The 16,963-nt window shown below is 41.5% G+C and overlaps 1 protein-coding gene across 1 annotated transcript in view; it reads right to left on the reverse strand.

Annotated features, from left to right (window-relative positions):
- Positions 1-16,674, reverse strand: part of NLRP4 (NLR family pyrin domain containing 4) — a 29,965-nt gene extending 13,291 nt beyond the window's left edge. Inside the window, exons 1-4 of the mRNA XM_049621833.1 lie at positions 16,395-16,674; positions 7,647-9,219; positions 6,437-6,598; positions 4,671-4,838 (exon numbers count right to left, since the gene is read on the reverse strand). Of these exons, the coding sequence (XP_049477790.1) occupies positions 4,671-4,838; positions 6,437-6,598; positions 7,647-9,219; positions 16,395-16,674 (2,183 nt within the window). The remainder of the gene's footprint in view (positions 1-4,670; positions 4,839-6,436; positions 6,599-7,646; positions 9,220-16,394) is intronic.
- Between the last annotated feature and the right edge of the window lie 289 nt (positions 16,675-16,963).

Raw genomic sequence — 16,963 nt, forward strand, 5'->3', positions numbered from 1 at the left:
CCCCCCAAATCTTCTGACCCACTTAGGGTTTTTGCACTTGTGCACCTTGTTGGAATGCTCTTTGCCTGGTCTTTAGTTTGATCTTCATCTTTCAGGTGTCTGCTCGAGCAACACCTCTTCAGAGGTTATCCTGTTGAAGATGCCTTCAACTGGAATTCTATAGCACTCATCAATTGGTAGCTTGAGTAGGTGGAGGCTGCCAGTAATTATGGTTTTCTATTACCTCAGCCACTCTCCCTCTGGCTGCCACAGAAAAGGTATAAACTAGGTCCAGAGGTGATAGAATAAAGATGTAAACAATTAGTTGTTAAGAAATGAAAATGTAATTGGCAAGTTACCAAGTCTGTGGCTCCTAAAATTTTTCTAAGATGATTCTGTGTCAAAGCTTGGTTTAAAAAAGTTGTTTCTAGCATTAGGGTATTATTTTCAAGGATTAAAAAAAAAGGGGGGGTTGACTTACTGTACACTACCTACAAACAATAACTCAAAATGGATCATAGACTTAAATATAAGAGTTGAAACTCTTAGAAGAAAACATGGCAGTAAATTTTCATCGCCTTGGGTTAGACAATGGTTTCTTAGATAGGACACCAAAAGCACAAGAGGCAGAAGAAAACTACCTTTCAACATAAAAAAAAAATGGAACAGAATAAAAAGCCCAGAAGTAAACCAACACTTATATAGTCAATTAGTCTATGACAGAGGAGGCAAGAATACATAATGGGGATAATACAGTCTCTTCAACAAACAGAAAGTGGTCCAGTTTTTCCAGCATTAATACCATACACAAAACCAAAATGAATTAAATGCCTGATGTGAAACCATAAAACTCCTAGAAGAAAACATAGGCAGTAATCTCTTTGACATTGGCCTTAATGACATTTTTCTAGGTAGGTCTTCCCAGGCAAGAGAAACAAAAGGAAAATTAAACTATTGAGACTACATCAAACCAAAAAGCTTTTGCATAGCAAGAAAACCAACAAAATGACAAGGCGACCTACTGAATGGGAGATATTTGCAAATGGCAACCCCTTATGGGATATAACATCCAAAATCTGTAAAAAACTCACACAACTCAACACCAAAGAAATGCTCCTCCAAAGAAGACATCCAGATGGCCAACAGACACATGAAAAGATGCTCATCACTCATCATCAGAGAAATACAAATGAAACCACAATGAGGTACCACCCCTTACCTGTCAGAATGGCTAGTATCAAAACAACAAAAAATAAGTGTTGGTGAGGCTGTGGAGAAAAGGGAACATTTATCCACTATTAGTGGGAATGTAAACTGGTGCAGCCACTATGGAAAACAGTTTGGAGTTTCCTCAAAATATTAAAAATAGAATTTCCATACCACCCAGTAATTTCACTACTAGGTATTCAAATTAGAAACAAAAACACTAATTTAAAAGATATGCAGCACCCCTAAAACATTATTTACAACAGCCAAGATATGGAAGCAACCCAATTATCCATACATAGATGAATGGATAAACAAGAGTGGTACACACACACACACACACACTAGAATATTACTTGGCCATAAAAAAGAAATCTTGCCATTTGCAACAACATGGATGGATCTGGAGGGTATAGTACTATGTGAAATAAGTCAGAGAAAGACAAATACCATATGATTTCACTAATATGTGGGACTTAAGAAACAAATGGACAAAGAAAAAGACACCACCACCAACACCAGACCTAAATACAGAGAACAGACTGGTGGTTGCCAGAGGGTAAGTGGGGATAGAGGGATGAACAAAATAGATAAAGGGTCTTAAGAGGTATAAACTTCCAGTTATAAAATAAAGTCATGGAAATGTAAGTACAGCATAGGGAATATAGTCAATAATATTGTTGTAGCCTTGTAGTGTGACAGAGGGTAACTATACTTGTCATGGTGAGCATTTTGTAATGTATGTAATTGTTGAATCATTATGTTGTTCACCTGAAATTAAATATGTGAACTATATATACTTCAATTAAATATAAAGACATATAGAAAAACTAAAAAATTTTAAAAAATTGTGTTTCAAAGGACACCATTAAAAAAGTGAAAAGAGGGGTGCCTGGGTGGCTCAGTTGGTTAAGCATCTGACTCTTGATCTCAGCTCAGGTCATGATCTCATGGTTGGTGGGATCAAACCCCTCATTGGGCTCTGAGCTGCCAGTGCAGAGCCTGCTTGGGATTCTCTCTCCCCTTCTCTCTCTGCTCCTCCCTTGCTTGTGCTGGCATGCTCTCTCTTTCAAAATAAATAAACGTAGTTTTAAAATTCAAGTGAAAAGATAAATGAAATTAAGAGTACATTTATCTTAAGCACTGAGAAATGGATAGAATTGTTGAATCATTATATTGTACATATGAAGCTAATATAACACTGATTATAAAAAATTGAAAAGACAATTCATAGAATGGGAGAAAAAATTTGTGAATTATGTATCTTGCACATAACTTGTATTACAACTTATCACATAAAAAGACCAACAAACCAATTAAAAATGTGCAAAGGACTTGAATAGACACGTCTCCCAAAACATACAATTGCCAACAATCACATGAAAAGATTTAACATTAGTCATTCAGAAAATTCAAACCAAAACCAGAATAAGATGCCACATCAAACCTGCTGGATGGCTACAATAAAAATAATGGAAAGTAAGTATTGGTAAGGATATGGAGAAATTAGAACCCTCATACATTTCTGGTAGGAATGTAAAATTGTCCAGCCACTGTAGAAAACACTGTGGTGGTTGCCCCAAAATGTTAACATGAAATTATGACTCATTTCCACTCCTAATTATATACCCAAGAAATTGAAAACAGGTGTTTAAACACTAATATTCATAGCAACACTATTCACAACAGCCAAAAGGTGTCAATAACCTAAACACACATCAACAGAAGGGTAAACAAAATGTAGTATATCCACACAATGGGATATCATTCAGCCATAAAAAGGAAAGAAATACTGGTACAGAACATGATTTAGATGAACTTGACAACATTTTACTAAGTAAAGGAAGCCACTCACAGAAGACCACATATTGTATGATTTAATTTAAATGAGAAGTCCAGAATAGGCAAATTCATTGAGACTGAAAAGTTAGTGGTTGCCAGGGCAACAAGGCAATGGGGAGTGAGTGCTAATAGGTGTGGAGTTTGTTTTCAAGGTTCTAAAATCAGATCGTTGTGATGGTTGCATACTCTTGTCAGTATAGACTAAGACCACTTGGAATATTCTTAATATGGAAGGGGTGAGTTTTATGGTTATGTGGATTGTATCTTGATAAAGCTGTTATTAACAAATGGGTTTGGGTCTTTGTGTATTTGGTTGATGGGCAACTAGAGAAAGCATTTGAAAATGTGGGTACTATTTGTAGCAACATGGATGGAACTGGAGAGTGTGATGCTAAGTGAAATAAGCCATACAGAGAAAGACAGATACCATATAGTTTCACTCTTATGTGGATCCTGAGAAACTTAACAGAAACCCATGGGGGAGGGGAAGGAAAAAAAAAGAGGTTAGAGTGGAAGAGAGCCAAAGCATAAGAGACTCTTAAAAACTGAGAACAAACTCAGGGTTGATGGGGAATGGGAGGGAGGGGAGGGTGGGTGATGGGTATTGAGGAGGGCACCTTTTGGGATGAGCACTGGGTGTTGTATGGAAACCAATTTGACAATAAACTTCATATATTGAAAAAAAATAAATAAATAGAAACACTAAAAAAATGTGGGTACTACAGAAGGTCAATAGAGGTTAAGTATTGGAATCATTACTTGATTGAAAACAATCCCTGAAGTGTCATATACACACAGAAAAGTACATAAGTGCTAAGTGTTGGCCAATGAATGGTCACGAACTGAACACACTTGTGTTACTAGTATCCAGGTCAAGAAACTGCATATCTATCACCACCTGTCACTATCCTAACCTCTCATACCATGTCTTGCCCATCTTCTAACTTTGTATAAAATCATATAATCTACTCTCAAGTTTGGCTTGAGATTCATCCAAACTGTTGCTTATAGTTGTAGATTCATTCTCAGGGAATGAGAATTCTCTTATTTAACTTACTGTTAGTAGATATTTCCATTTTTCAGGTATTATGGATACTTGCCATGTATGTTTTTTAGTAGCTCTTTTTCAGCAAACTTATACATCAACTCTGTTGAATGTACACCTAGAAGTGGGATTTTAGTTATACAGAATGCCAGAACCTATGAAAGCCAAATACAGGCAAATGTTTTGCAAAGTGGTTGTACCATATTCTAACCTCCATATTCTTTTTTTTTTTTTTACTTTTTTTTTCAACGTTTATTTATTTTTTGAGACAGAGAGAGACAGAGCATGAACAGGGGAGGGGCAGAGACAGAGGGAGACACAGAATCTGAAACAGCCTCCAGGCTCTGAGCCATCAGCACAGAGCCCGACACGGGGCTCGAACTCACGGGCCGTGAGATCATGACCTGAGCCGAAGTCCGACGCTTAACCGACCAAGCCACCCAGGCGCCCCTCTAACCTCCATATTCTATCCTCAAATGCACAGGAGAGTACGTTTGCGTATGAATAATAGAAAAGGGGATGAAAGTAGACAGGTAAAAAAAAGTATATAATCCCCTCTGGAATCACATCAGTGATCCTGGGGAGCATAAAAACTTACAGTAGTTCTTCTACATTGCACATTGGATTGTTCAGGGCATTACAGAGCAACTTCACATCATTGCGCGAGAGTGTTGTACCACTGAGGTTCAGGTATTTCAAATCTGGACTATGAGTGAGCACCTCAAAGAAAAGCCACCTGTCACCAGCGAAGGTAACATTATTCATCCTGCAAAAGTAAAGAAAAATTTGGGGACGTTTCATCCAACAAAACCGGAGAACACAGCCTGAGCACCTGTCTTTGAACTATGGCCTCTAATTAGCTCTCAGATCTCTAATTTCACAACTGAGTCATGTAGCTTAGTGGTTCTCAATCTGGCAACCAGCCTCCGTGAGGGCAAAATGGCCCAATGTCTGGAGACATCTCTGTTTTGCTGGGGTATGTGAATGTGTGCTGCTAGCAGCTAGTGAGTAGAAGTCAGGGATGTTACTAAACATCCTACGGTGTACAGGACAGTGCTCCACCACCAAGAATGAGACACCCTGATGAAATACCATCCATGTTAAAAACTCCCAAATTTAAATGGGTTAGCACAATGTTTATTTTTCCCTCGTGTAATGTTTCAACACAGGTATTACTGATGTTTGGAGGGGAGGGGTTTCTTTTAAGCTAATAGTTTTCTACCTTGGATGTACATTGAAATCCCATGGGAGATATTTTGATAAATTGGTTTTGAGGCTTGACTTGGGCACGAGGAACTTTTTAAAACATCCTTGGATCGTTTTAACATGCAGAAAATATTACAAAGTCACTGCTCTACATCCTTCTCAAAGCATGGTTCCTGGACAAGCCACATCTCAGCATCATCTGGGGACTTGTTAGAAATGCAGTCTTATGCCCAACTCCAGACTTACTGAAGCAGGTGTTTCCATTTTGATGAAGTTCAATTTTAATGACCTGACACTCCACTGTGTAAGTACAGACCCGGCTGGTTTCCCTCTGTCTTGTGACTTCAACATTCCACTAGCAAATGGGGAATGCACGTATAGAAACTCTGGTCTCTTAAAGGCTTTTGTATAAAAGTCATACTTCTGCTCACATTTTATTGACAAGAAAGAGTCACATACTCCTATTTAGATGCCAGAGATCCACAGACATGGACAAGACAACATCATACTACGGCAAGGGGAGCACACCTAGACACCTGTGCCAGACCAATTCTCAGACAATACCACTCTTGCATATCCTTCCTGTTCTCTGGAATCCATAAGTTCCATGTCCTCTCAGAAGGTAGTCTAAACTCCTAGACTAGGAGGACTTTCCAGACAACCAGAATCTCGGATTGTCTCTCATCCTTTCATGTGCACCTCTCACTCAGAAATGTCTATACATTTCATGGCGAGGAAACAAGCCAAGTCACACCTGACCATAGTGTTCCTTGAGGTCAAGACCATAATTCTTACCCCTACTTTATCCTTGGGATTTAGTAAAAGTCTCACACCCAGCTGGATCCCAAATTTTGGTTGACATAATGCTCCTTAAGCATTTTTAGAAGGAGCAAGTGTGGTGGCCACCAGAAGAGGCTCTGCAGTTGACCAGCTCTGAAGTTAAGAACCCAGATTTTCCCTTTCATAGCTTTGTGACCTTGAGAAACACATTTTAATGTGATGAGTGCAGTAAAAGGTGACACGGCAAGAGAAATAGGCATGTGGAAATCTGCTCTGATTATAATTCTTTGATTATGCAGTTGGCCTCACCTAAAAGTGAGGTGGGACCAATTTGGTATCTACACGAGAGACTCAAGTCTAGGAGTATCCCCAACTTACTGAAGCTTTTGAAGGTGACAGCTGGGATGCCTCAGCTGATGACACAAAGTTGCATAGGTTGACTCACTGAGGATACTGTGACTCATTTGGAGTTCTCTGAGGTGCTCATTTGTAGTGAGCACAGAGCAGATATCATGCCAACAGAGGATATTGTAACTTGACCTGTAAGAAAGGAGAAAGGATGTGTTTTCCAGGATATTGTCAACCCAAGCAATTCATAACATAAGAAAAAATTATCTTCCTGGACATAAAAACTCTGACATAGCCCAACCTTTAACTAGACAGAATAACATCCATCAGGTAAGTTTTATATTCATTATTCTCAACCGAGGGGACTGTTGTCCCCTCTGCCCAGGCAACATTAGGCAATATCTGGAGACATTTTTTTGTTGCTACAACTTATGGGAGGGGTACTTCTGGCATCTAGTGGTAGAAACCAGGGATGCTGCTAAACAGGCTACAATGCACAGGAAAGCTTCCCCTCACCCCCTGCCAACACAGAATTATCCCTCCCAAAATATCAATAGTGCCAAGGTTGAGGAACCTTGCCCTATATATGGACAGTTTTATACTTAAGACTGGGGCAGGACATCCCAGCTGTGAGTCTTGAGTAATATAGCCTAGGCTCAAACCTAGCCTTCACAACTTCCTAACTTGGCCAGCCTACAGGATCTTTTTGCTCCAGTTTCCCCATCTGTAACATGATAAGAATCTACCTCATATGATTTTCAGGAGCACTTAGTTAAAATTTATAAGATTTCTAGAATAAATTTTAAAAGGTAATTTTTTTTTCAATATATGAAATTTATTGTCAAATTGGTTTCCATACAACACCCTAAAAGGTAATTTTTAACTGGGAATTCAAGAAAGGATGTGAGTGTGGTCCTTTGAGAATGATGCTAATTATAAGTACATACCAACCATATTGAAAAGTATAAGAAACACACATGGATTCTCATTCAATCTCCACAATACCTCACAACATAGTTAACATTATTGCCCTACATTTAGTGAGGCAACTTCAACAAAGAAGGGAAATCCCATGGGCAAGGTCATGTAGTTCATAAACAGTCACACCTGGACCTGAGCTAAGGTCTGTTTGACAGAAACAATGACTATCCTATAATAAAAATGTCATCAGCCAAGCCCACTTGGAAATGTGGACAAATGCTGAAAAGATAACAGAAAGAAAGCAATTAGATGGACTCACACAGAGCTGTCTGCATTTCCCACTTGAAAGACATTCTGGATGGAGAAGCAAAGCTTCTGCAAATTGGAACAGTATTTTAAGCAGTAGGCAGAAACCCGCAAGTCCATGTGGTCCGTGATGGTAAAGTGAACATCTTGGAAGAAGTCCATTGCCCACTGCACAAAAACTTCATTCTGCATCTCAAACAGACAGTAACACAATGCCAAGAAATCTATCTGTTTCTGAAGATGCTTGTTCTCACCTATGCGCTGCAAGCACTGGTGACATTCCTGCTGTATCTCCTGGGACAGGTGAAAGCCAAAAACTGTATCCAGCTTTTCTTGTTCCTTTTCATTTAAAAGGCCAAATATGAAACACCCCAAAGAAATCCAATGTACCTTTTCTTTCTTCAAATAGGTAAATAGCACAGCCTTTCTACATCCAATAGCTGGGTTAGGATGGTCCATGTGGCTCTTTAGAAAATAGAACATGGCAGCACAGAACTCCTGGATGCTCACATGGAGAAACATGTAGGAGTTCTCCTCCTCCTTGCACTTCTGAAGAGCCTTTATGTCCAGCAACGTAGAGATGTCAGAATCAACTAACCCATTTCTCCTGAGGTCCCCTTCACTGAACAAAAACATGTTGGTCCACATACCCTCTGCAGCCAGGGAACACAAGCCCTTCAACTGGCCTTGGCTTTGCTCATCTGGACAGCTAGCCCCCTTGGGCGTGAACAAGTTAAAGATGAAAGAGCTATAAAGAGAGGTGGTACATCGGCAGGTCAGCGCCAGGTCTTTCCCCTTTTCCATTTCCTGCTTCAGACAAGTGCTCACAATCCAGCAAAGGATGGGGATTTGGCACTTGATAAACAAATGCCCATTTTCTCTCATGAAACTGAAGGCTTCCATGGCTCTATTCCGGTCTTGAAACATAGAGCAGAAATAGATCTTCTTATCACTGTCACTGAATCCCAGGAGTGTTCTAATTTCTGGGCGCTCCAACCTATCCTCAACTTCCTGGGGGTATACAGGTGCAGCAGTGATGAGCAGCGAGGACTCGGGGAGCAATTTCTTCCTCAGCAAGCTGCTCAGGAGCACCTGTACTGGCACCTGCTCCATACAGTCGCTGCACAGATCCGACTCAGGTTCACTCAGGCTACATTTCAGTTCTTCGAAGCTGTCTATGAGAAACAAGAGTCTCTCTGGTTGGGACAGGATCTCCACAAAAGGAGTGGAGGAGTCAGACCAGCCTCTAGAGAGGAGTGCAGCCAAACTGGTCTCTGTCAACTGCTTCATTTCCCGGCAGCAGAGGTAGAAAACATAGGAGAATCTCTCCTGGTAGAGGTTGCCCTCCACCCAGGCCAACATTAGCCTGATCAGGAATGTTGTCTTCCCAATCCCTTGTACTCCTTTGAGGAGCACCGTCCGTGTCTGTTTCCCAGTTTCCTTAGGAGCAAAAAACAGTTCCAAGCATTCACGTTCTCTCTGGGTGAGTTCAGGATGTAAGTGATCTTGAATCCTGGGGATAGATTCTCTGAGCCACATGTTGTTGAATTTCTCCTTCACGTGCATTTGGTACAACTTTGTGTGTCCTGAGTGAGAACAAGAGGAAAAAAGAAACATACAACATCTCCAAGTTAAACTCAATGCTCATCATATATTATATATCCTTTTTGACCCTGCAATTTTTCTTCTAAAAATGCATCTTCTCGGGATCTGCAGGCTGCAGTCTTTGGGCCAAAGCTGGACAACAGCCTGTTTTATAAATACAATTTCAGTCGAACACCACCATGCTCTTTGTTTACATGTTGTCTATAGCTACCTTCCCACTACAAATGGCAGAGAGGGGTAGTTGTGGCAGAGACAGTGTGAAAAAAACAACAGTGACAAAGCTCTGCATATTGGGACACTTGAGAGATTTTGTATAGAAAGAACCCTGAACTGGGGCACCTGGGTGGCTCAGTTGGTTAAGTGTGTGACTCTTGGTTTTGACTCAGGTCATGATCTCACTGTTCAAGAATTTGAGTCCCGAGTCAGGCTCTGCGCTGATAGCTTGAAGCCTGCTTAGGATTCTCTCTCCCTCTTTCTGCTCCTCCTCTGCTTGTGCTCTCTCACTCTCGCTCTCAAAATAAGTACACATTAAAAATAAGAACTCTGAACTCAGAAGTTCAGTGGCCTGTGTGGAGGTCTGGCATCTGCTGCTTATAGGTATGTGATCTGGGGAAGGAAGGAATCTCCCCAAGCTTCAGGTTTCTCAGTTGTAAATGAAAGTAAGGCTGAGCTACCTCATATAGGGAGATTGTGAAGATCACAAGCTATAAGAGACCATGCATGTGGGAGCATAACACATAGTATGAAGGGATTTGGAATAGGAGGGATTTGTCAGATTTGCACTTCAATTTGGAAAGGGATGATGATATCTCCTGTGGTTGAGAACGAAGACACCAACAAGTCATTCCCACCTACATATAAGCACCATCATGTCTTATAAACCTAATTCTCTATCAGGTTCTGAGCATGATAGTATTTGCATAGCACTCCTCATGCCCACAATGGTGCACTAAGGTAGAGAATTTGCCCTTCCCTCTCCCTCCTCCCTTTTTTTTTAAACAGAGTTGTGAGAGGCTCACTGATTTCAACAGGCCCGTGTGAGTAAGTGTCATTAAGATTGCAACCATTATCTGCCATGCCCTGGCAGGTCCAATCTGAAGGCCAATTCTGTCTTCTGTTCCAAAAAATATATTAGAGTGACTCTTTCAACATGTCTATGTCCAACAGCATGTTTAATGACCTGGATTAGGGAAGATCATGTTTCTGGTAAGGTTTGACATTCAACCCTCACTCTAGAAAAAAAAAATTACAAAGAAGGAAACTGAGGAGAAACACACAAAGGGGAAATTCAGAAACTCCTAAAACACTTCCAAGATGACAAGAAAAAAACAGAAATTGTTAAAACACAGAAACTATTAATAATTTCATTCACCACTACCAACCAAAAGCAGCACCAAAAATTTGGTTTTAGTGCCTATGATTCATGCCACAAGACATTTGTTTTGCCATATTTTTTTTTTTTTGATAAGAAACCGAATCCTGTTGAATGTGTATTTTTAGTACTTTTTTGTTCCCTACTGAAAAATTTAGGTCTTCCACTAGCTACATGTACATATTCAGCAACTTCAATGGGACTGGTGTAACTGAGGGATGAAATTTCTTATTCAATTTAAATTAATTCAAATATATGCCAACTGGTGCAGCCACTCTGGAAAACAGTGTAGAGGTTCCTCAAAAAATTAAAAATAAATCTACCCTATGACCCAGCAATAGCACCGCTAGGAATTTACCCAAGGGATACAGGAGTGCTGATGCATAGGGGCACTTGTACCCCAATGTTTATATCAGCGCTTCCAACAATAGCCAAATTATGGAAAGAGCCTAAATTTCCATCAACTGATGAACGGATAAAGAAATTGTGGTTTATATACACACTGGAGTACTATGTGGCAATGAGAAAGAATGAAATATGGCCTTTGATAGCAACGTGGATGGAACTCAAGAGTGTTACGCTAAGTGAAATAAGTCATACAGAGAAAGACAGATACCATATGTTTTCACTCTTATGTGGATCCTGAGAAACTTAACAGAAGACCATGGGGGAGGGGAAGGAAAAAAAAAAAAAGGTTAGAGAGGGAGGGAGCCAGAACATAAGAGACTCTTAAAAACTGAGAACAAACTGAGGGTTGATGGGGGGTGGGAGGGAGGGGAGGGTTAGTGATGGGTATTGAGGAGGTCATCTGTTGGGATGAGCACTGGGTGTTGTATGGAAACCAACTTGACAATAAATTTCATATATTAAAAATAATAATAAAAAACTTATGTGAAGTCGGAGTGCGTGGGTGGCTTAATCAGTTGAGCATCTTACTCTTGATTTTGACTCAGATCATGATCCCAGGGTTGTGGGATAAAGCCCTGTGTTGAGCTCTACACTGAATATGGAGCCTGCTTAAGATTCTCTTTCCCTCTGCCCCTCCCACCCCCCACTCATGCACTTGCTCGCTCTTTCAAAAAAATTAAATGGTGCCTGTGTGGCTCAGTCGGTTAAGTGTCCAACTTTGGCTCAGGTCTCACAGTTCATGAGTTCAAGCCCCACACAGGGCTTTCTGCTGTCAGCACATAACCCACTTCAGATCCTCTCTCTCTGCCTCTCTTCCACCCTTGCTCATGCTGGCTGTCTCTCCAAAGTAAACATTTAAAAAGATTAAAAAAGGAAAAATTATGTGAGGTCACTAAAGAGCTATGAAAACAGAAAGTTCTTGAGAAGCCAAGATACAGGAGACAGAGGGAAAGGCCAAGAAGGAGAGCTTAACACTTGTCTGTTTTCCTTGGGGCATTTTCCTCTAAAGAGGCTGTGAGCCTGAATAGACATTAAGGGCTAAGAGGCTAATAAGCCAAGTCAAACTCCTGCCAAGTTCAAGGGTTTGGGGGACAAATGATGGGTTCAGAAGTTCAGCACACCTCAGGCATGAGGGGATACTGGATGGACCATCTGGGAAGAAGGGGAAACTAGCAACAAAATATTCCTCACAAAACACAGCCTGGCTTTGAATTATTTCAATCTGCACTATTAAGGACATATTCGTCTGTTACCAGAAGCAATTCCACTTGATCTGGAAGAACATAATCTTGCAGACCCTCAGTAGCCTCTGCAATGTATTGTATCAAAAGCCCAGTGCTCAAAATTTCCAGGCATGCTGGGAGACAAATACCACAGGACCAAAACAAGGAGAGGTGGGAAACACATTAGAAAAATATTTACTTTAATATCTGTCTCAAAATGAACCTAACTTAAAGTGTTCAATAAAAAAGAAGATAGGAAGGAATGGAAAAACAAAGGGAAATTATATCCATAAAATAGCTGAGTTTATGAGATCAATAGATGAGTTTGTTAGCAGATTGGAAATAGCTGAAAAGGGGATTAAGGACTAAGAAAATTAGAAATAAACACACAGACTAAAACACAGAGAAGTGACTGAGGAGACACAGTGTAAAGGTCTAATATGTGTCAGCAGAGTCCCAGAAGGGAGCAAAGAATGGGACAGAAGCAGTATTTTCATACGATGGCTGAGACTGAGAAATGAGGAATGCTACCAAGACACAGGTGCAAGCTTAGCAGCTCTAACAGGTGAAAGCATCTCAACAGCACCTCAGACAGGTGCAAGTACTCCCAACAGGTGCAAGCACCCCAAAAAGGGAGAACACAAAGCCTTATCTATCCACATCTTGGTGAGGAGTTGAACGTTGAAGATGAAAACATGATGGTAAGTCAATGGCTATCTCCTCCCACTGATACCTTAAATATGCAAAACAAAGGTAATGTCTGCTACCAGGATAAATGTACAAGTGACCCTTAAGGTGTGACGTACATTCAGCTGGCATTACAGAAGGGGAGAAGAGTCAGAAGAGACTCAAATGTAATGGGGCAGACTTTTCCGGAACTGGAGGAAGATAGGAGTGTCCAGATCAAAAGCATCTTTCAAGAGTGGAGCAGCAGGAATTACATTCACATCCACACAACAAAATACGAGGCTCTGGTTACAAGTCCATGGCATGGATTAGAAGCAGACCAGAAACTGACGAATGTTACAGGTTGTATTGCCAGGATGGTTCAACATTACCCAATGGAGTGAGTGCTTATTCTTCAAAGCAACCCTCAGTCTCTCTTACACCAACAGGAGCAGAGGAGCAGAAGCATGGTGACAGGGATGACTGGTCTCCTGTTGTGATGAGGCCCTGGAGGTATCGAGAGGACAGTGCGTGAGGCTCAAACCTCTACACAGCCCTGAGGAGAAAGACCAGGGGTCTTTCTGGTCTACGACACAGCATGAAGGTGGGTAGTGGTGCAAAGGTGTGCGTGGGAAGGCACATATTCCCACCTGGAAGATCCAGGGGAGGCTGACCTCATGCAACCCACTCTCTATGACCACAGCCTCTGGTGCCATGGCCATGGGCAAGAGGTCACCCACCCGTTTAACCCTTAGAGGGAGCACCTGCCTGGCATTTGCCATTACTTGACAATTTTGTGCAAGGAGCTCAGGTGCCAGACCTTAAATTAAGATGCAGTATTATGTCTTGCCTTGATATGTGGTCAAGTTGTGGAGGAAGAGCCTGGAATGTCCTAAACTTAAGTCCCCCTCCCTACTTTGTGCCCACAGATATGGTCCTCTAGCTAAATAATCTGCTTATTAAGGAATCAGGCATAATTCATGTTTATCCCTGAGTAGTGGGTTTCAGTTCCTGTCGCGACTGGCGCGACAATCACCGAGGTCAGGGTCCTGAGGGTAGGGGAACGCAAGAAAAAAAGAGAAGAGAGAAAGTTTGGGAACAGGAGGGTCCCCTGGGCTGATGGCCCAAGTGACGGCTTTATTGTTGCTGTACACAATCTTTTATAATATAAGACTCTTATGGATCAGGTCATTCTAAGAATAAACAGGTTTCACATGATCACTGCCAGCCAAAACATTTAGTTCTGTATATCTTGTGAACTTTCTGAATGGGTCACAAGACCTTGTTGATAGATTGCTAGCAAAACACAGTTCCCATGTTTGTTTCTATCTGACTCGGGGTAGAAAAAGGGAGGTAGCATTACTGCCAACACCTGCAGACCACAGGCTTCAGGAATTAACTTTCTCAGCCTTGACAAGGCTTTCGTATGCCCTTGAGAGTGGGGGAATGGGAGGGGGAACCACCGGGTTGGCTAAGTCAACGGGGAACGTTGCTCGACCTGGTCTCAGCCTGGCACCGGGGCCGGCCTCCCACATGAATGGGAGGGGGAACCACCGGGTTGGCTTGAGTCAACAGGTAACATTGCTCGACCCGGTCTCAGCCTGACACCGGGGCCCGGCCCCCCACAGTTCCCTGAGAGTCATAGAATTATTCACATTCACATCCTCCAGGGATTCAGGGCACACCCACTCTTTCAATACCACAAACTGCCTGCCACACCCCTGGTTGTTCACTCTGTTTCTAAGTGCAGTCATCATGGGGCCCCATGTGGTGTGTTTTGACTATATGTGGCTGTGAGTCTATGTGCTGAAACACTGCTGTTGACTTCACCTGTACAGTGTTGGGGATTACGGGTTTAGTCATCTTCATAACCTAAAGGTGGGAATCCTTCCCCCGCCAGCAGGGTATAAAAAGGAGGCAATTAAAACAGGAGTCCACAGGATCTCCAGAAGTATTTTGCTTTATTCTACCCCCTCTGGTCTGGGTCCTGGGAGTGCGTGGGATTGGCGGGCAGAAGATCTCAGGTGTGAACCTCTGTTGGTTCATGGACTCTGCTGTAGCTCCTCTCTCTGATATGGTTTGAGAATGGGTGTAGGATCGCCACATGGAGCCAAGTCAAGACTGTACCATCAGTGTCCCACTAGAGATTAAGTTGTTCTCCATCTTATTAGACCAAATGCCCTCCCTTTTGAGTAATCTTGTGTCTTATCTTTTCTAATCTGAATGGACATGGTGCGCCTGATTGGCTTGGTTGGTTCAGTGTCTAACTCTTGATTTCGGCTCAGGTCATGATCCCAAGGTTGTGGGATCAAGCCTCACATTGAGCTCCATGCTGAGTGCGGAGCCTGCTTAAGATTCTCATTTTCAAAAAAAAAAAAAAAAAAGAGGTTAGAGTGGGAGAGAGCCAAAGCATAAGAGGGAGGTGGGAGGGAGGTGGGAGGGTGGGTGATGGGTATTGAGGAGGGCACCCTTTGGGATGAGCACTGGGTGTTGTATGGAAACCAATTTGACAATAAATTTCATATAGTGAAAAAAAAAAGATTCTCATTTTCTCTCTCTCCCCCTCTCTCTCACAGCACACAGTGTGTGCTGTGTTCTGTCTCTCTAAAAACAAAACAAAACAAAACAAAACTAATCTGAAAGGACATTTGTGCCTCATTTAACTTTCCCACAAGTGTAATTAAACAGTCAACATGATATCCTAACTGTAATTATAAAAATGAAGTAAAACTTACAGTAAAATGGAATGTATTGCAATATCTAAATGCTCCAATGGGGCTACTATAAAGATGTAATGAAGTTGCCAAGAGCCCACATCATATGTGAATAGGATACACACAAATACAGACGGTGGTAGTGGAAACTCAGAGGTCACAAGAAGGGCTGATATTTGGGCAGATGAGGGTGTAAAATGGTCCACAATTCAATAAAGTTCTGAACAAAAGACACGCTTCCTCAAAAAAAAATATTGGCCCTTAAGATGATACTGCTTATAGGTCACAGATTTTCCGACATGAACTATTGCTTGCTAAATATTAAAACACACACGTATGTGGCAATGATTTCAAAATCTCACTGAACACTGGCACTCTATGCAGTCTTGAATAAACACACTACCACACCAGTTACCGTCAGCTCAGTGGACCACCCACAGCAGATGGTGTCATTGCTAATGGGTCAAAGCTATAGTTCCTACAGTACAGTATCACCTTGGAGTTTCTGCTTGGACACAAGTTCTCTGCTGAGGACAAAATTACAGGTAATCCAGACAAGAGCAGTACAGGTTAGGACAGAATATCCACCCACATTTTACCACGTCTAACCATGAGGTCCTAATTAAGTTACTTTCTATCTACAAGGGTAACACTGTCCCATCATAGATTCTGGCTCTGCTGTAGGTAGACATGTAGAGAACGTTTATCAGCATCATGGCATAATCTTCATTATGAAGAACCTGTCCCCATCCCACAGCCCCAGACCCTCTCACCTGTGATCTCTTTCTTTGCCTTCTCACAGAGATCTTTTCTATTGATCTTGTTAAAGACACTGAAAGTCACATTCCATGCTTGCTGTTCCTTGTAATGCCTCATCAGCAGGTTTGCAAGATCTTCCCGTGTTGCCTTCTTTACTTCAGTCCAGGGAATTATCTTGAGTCCAAGCTTCAGAGGCTCCTGTTTTAGGAGCTCCTTAAATTTTCTGAACTCATCCTTTTTGAGCTCCTTCAGGTACCACATCAGGCCAAAATCAGAAAAGAAAGATGACGCCATCTTGACCAGGACAGAGATGTCAATCTTCAAAGAGAGAATTACCAGTAACAAGAAATATATGGAACCTGTGAAAAATTCAGGGCAGTACCAAGCTATAAGAAAAAAAAAATCAATTGTAACTAAGTTTTTGTATAGTACCTTGCTAGTTTTGGGGGGAATGGGGATGAGGGCAGGAAGTTCTTTAGACCAGACTCATCTCTTCTCACCTTTTTATTGAAACGAGCATGAGAAGGATGACAATAAAATTCAGCATGAGTAAGAAATAATCCTTGGAAGAATTTTTTCTAAC

Source organism: Panthera uncia (assembly GCF_023721935.1).
Source record: "Panthera uncia isolate 11264 chromosome E2 unlocalized genomic scaffold, Puncia_PCG_1.0 HiC_scaffold_19, whole genome shotgun sequence".
NCBI classification, from domain to species: Eukaryota; Metazoa; Chordata; class Mammalia; order Carnivora; family Felidae; genus Panthera; species Panthera uncia.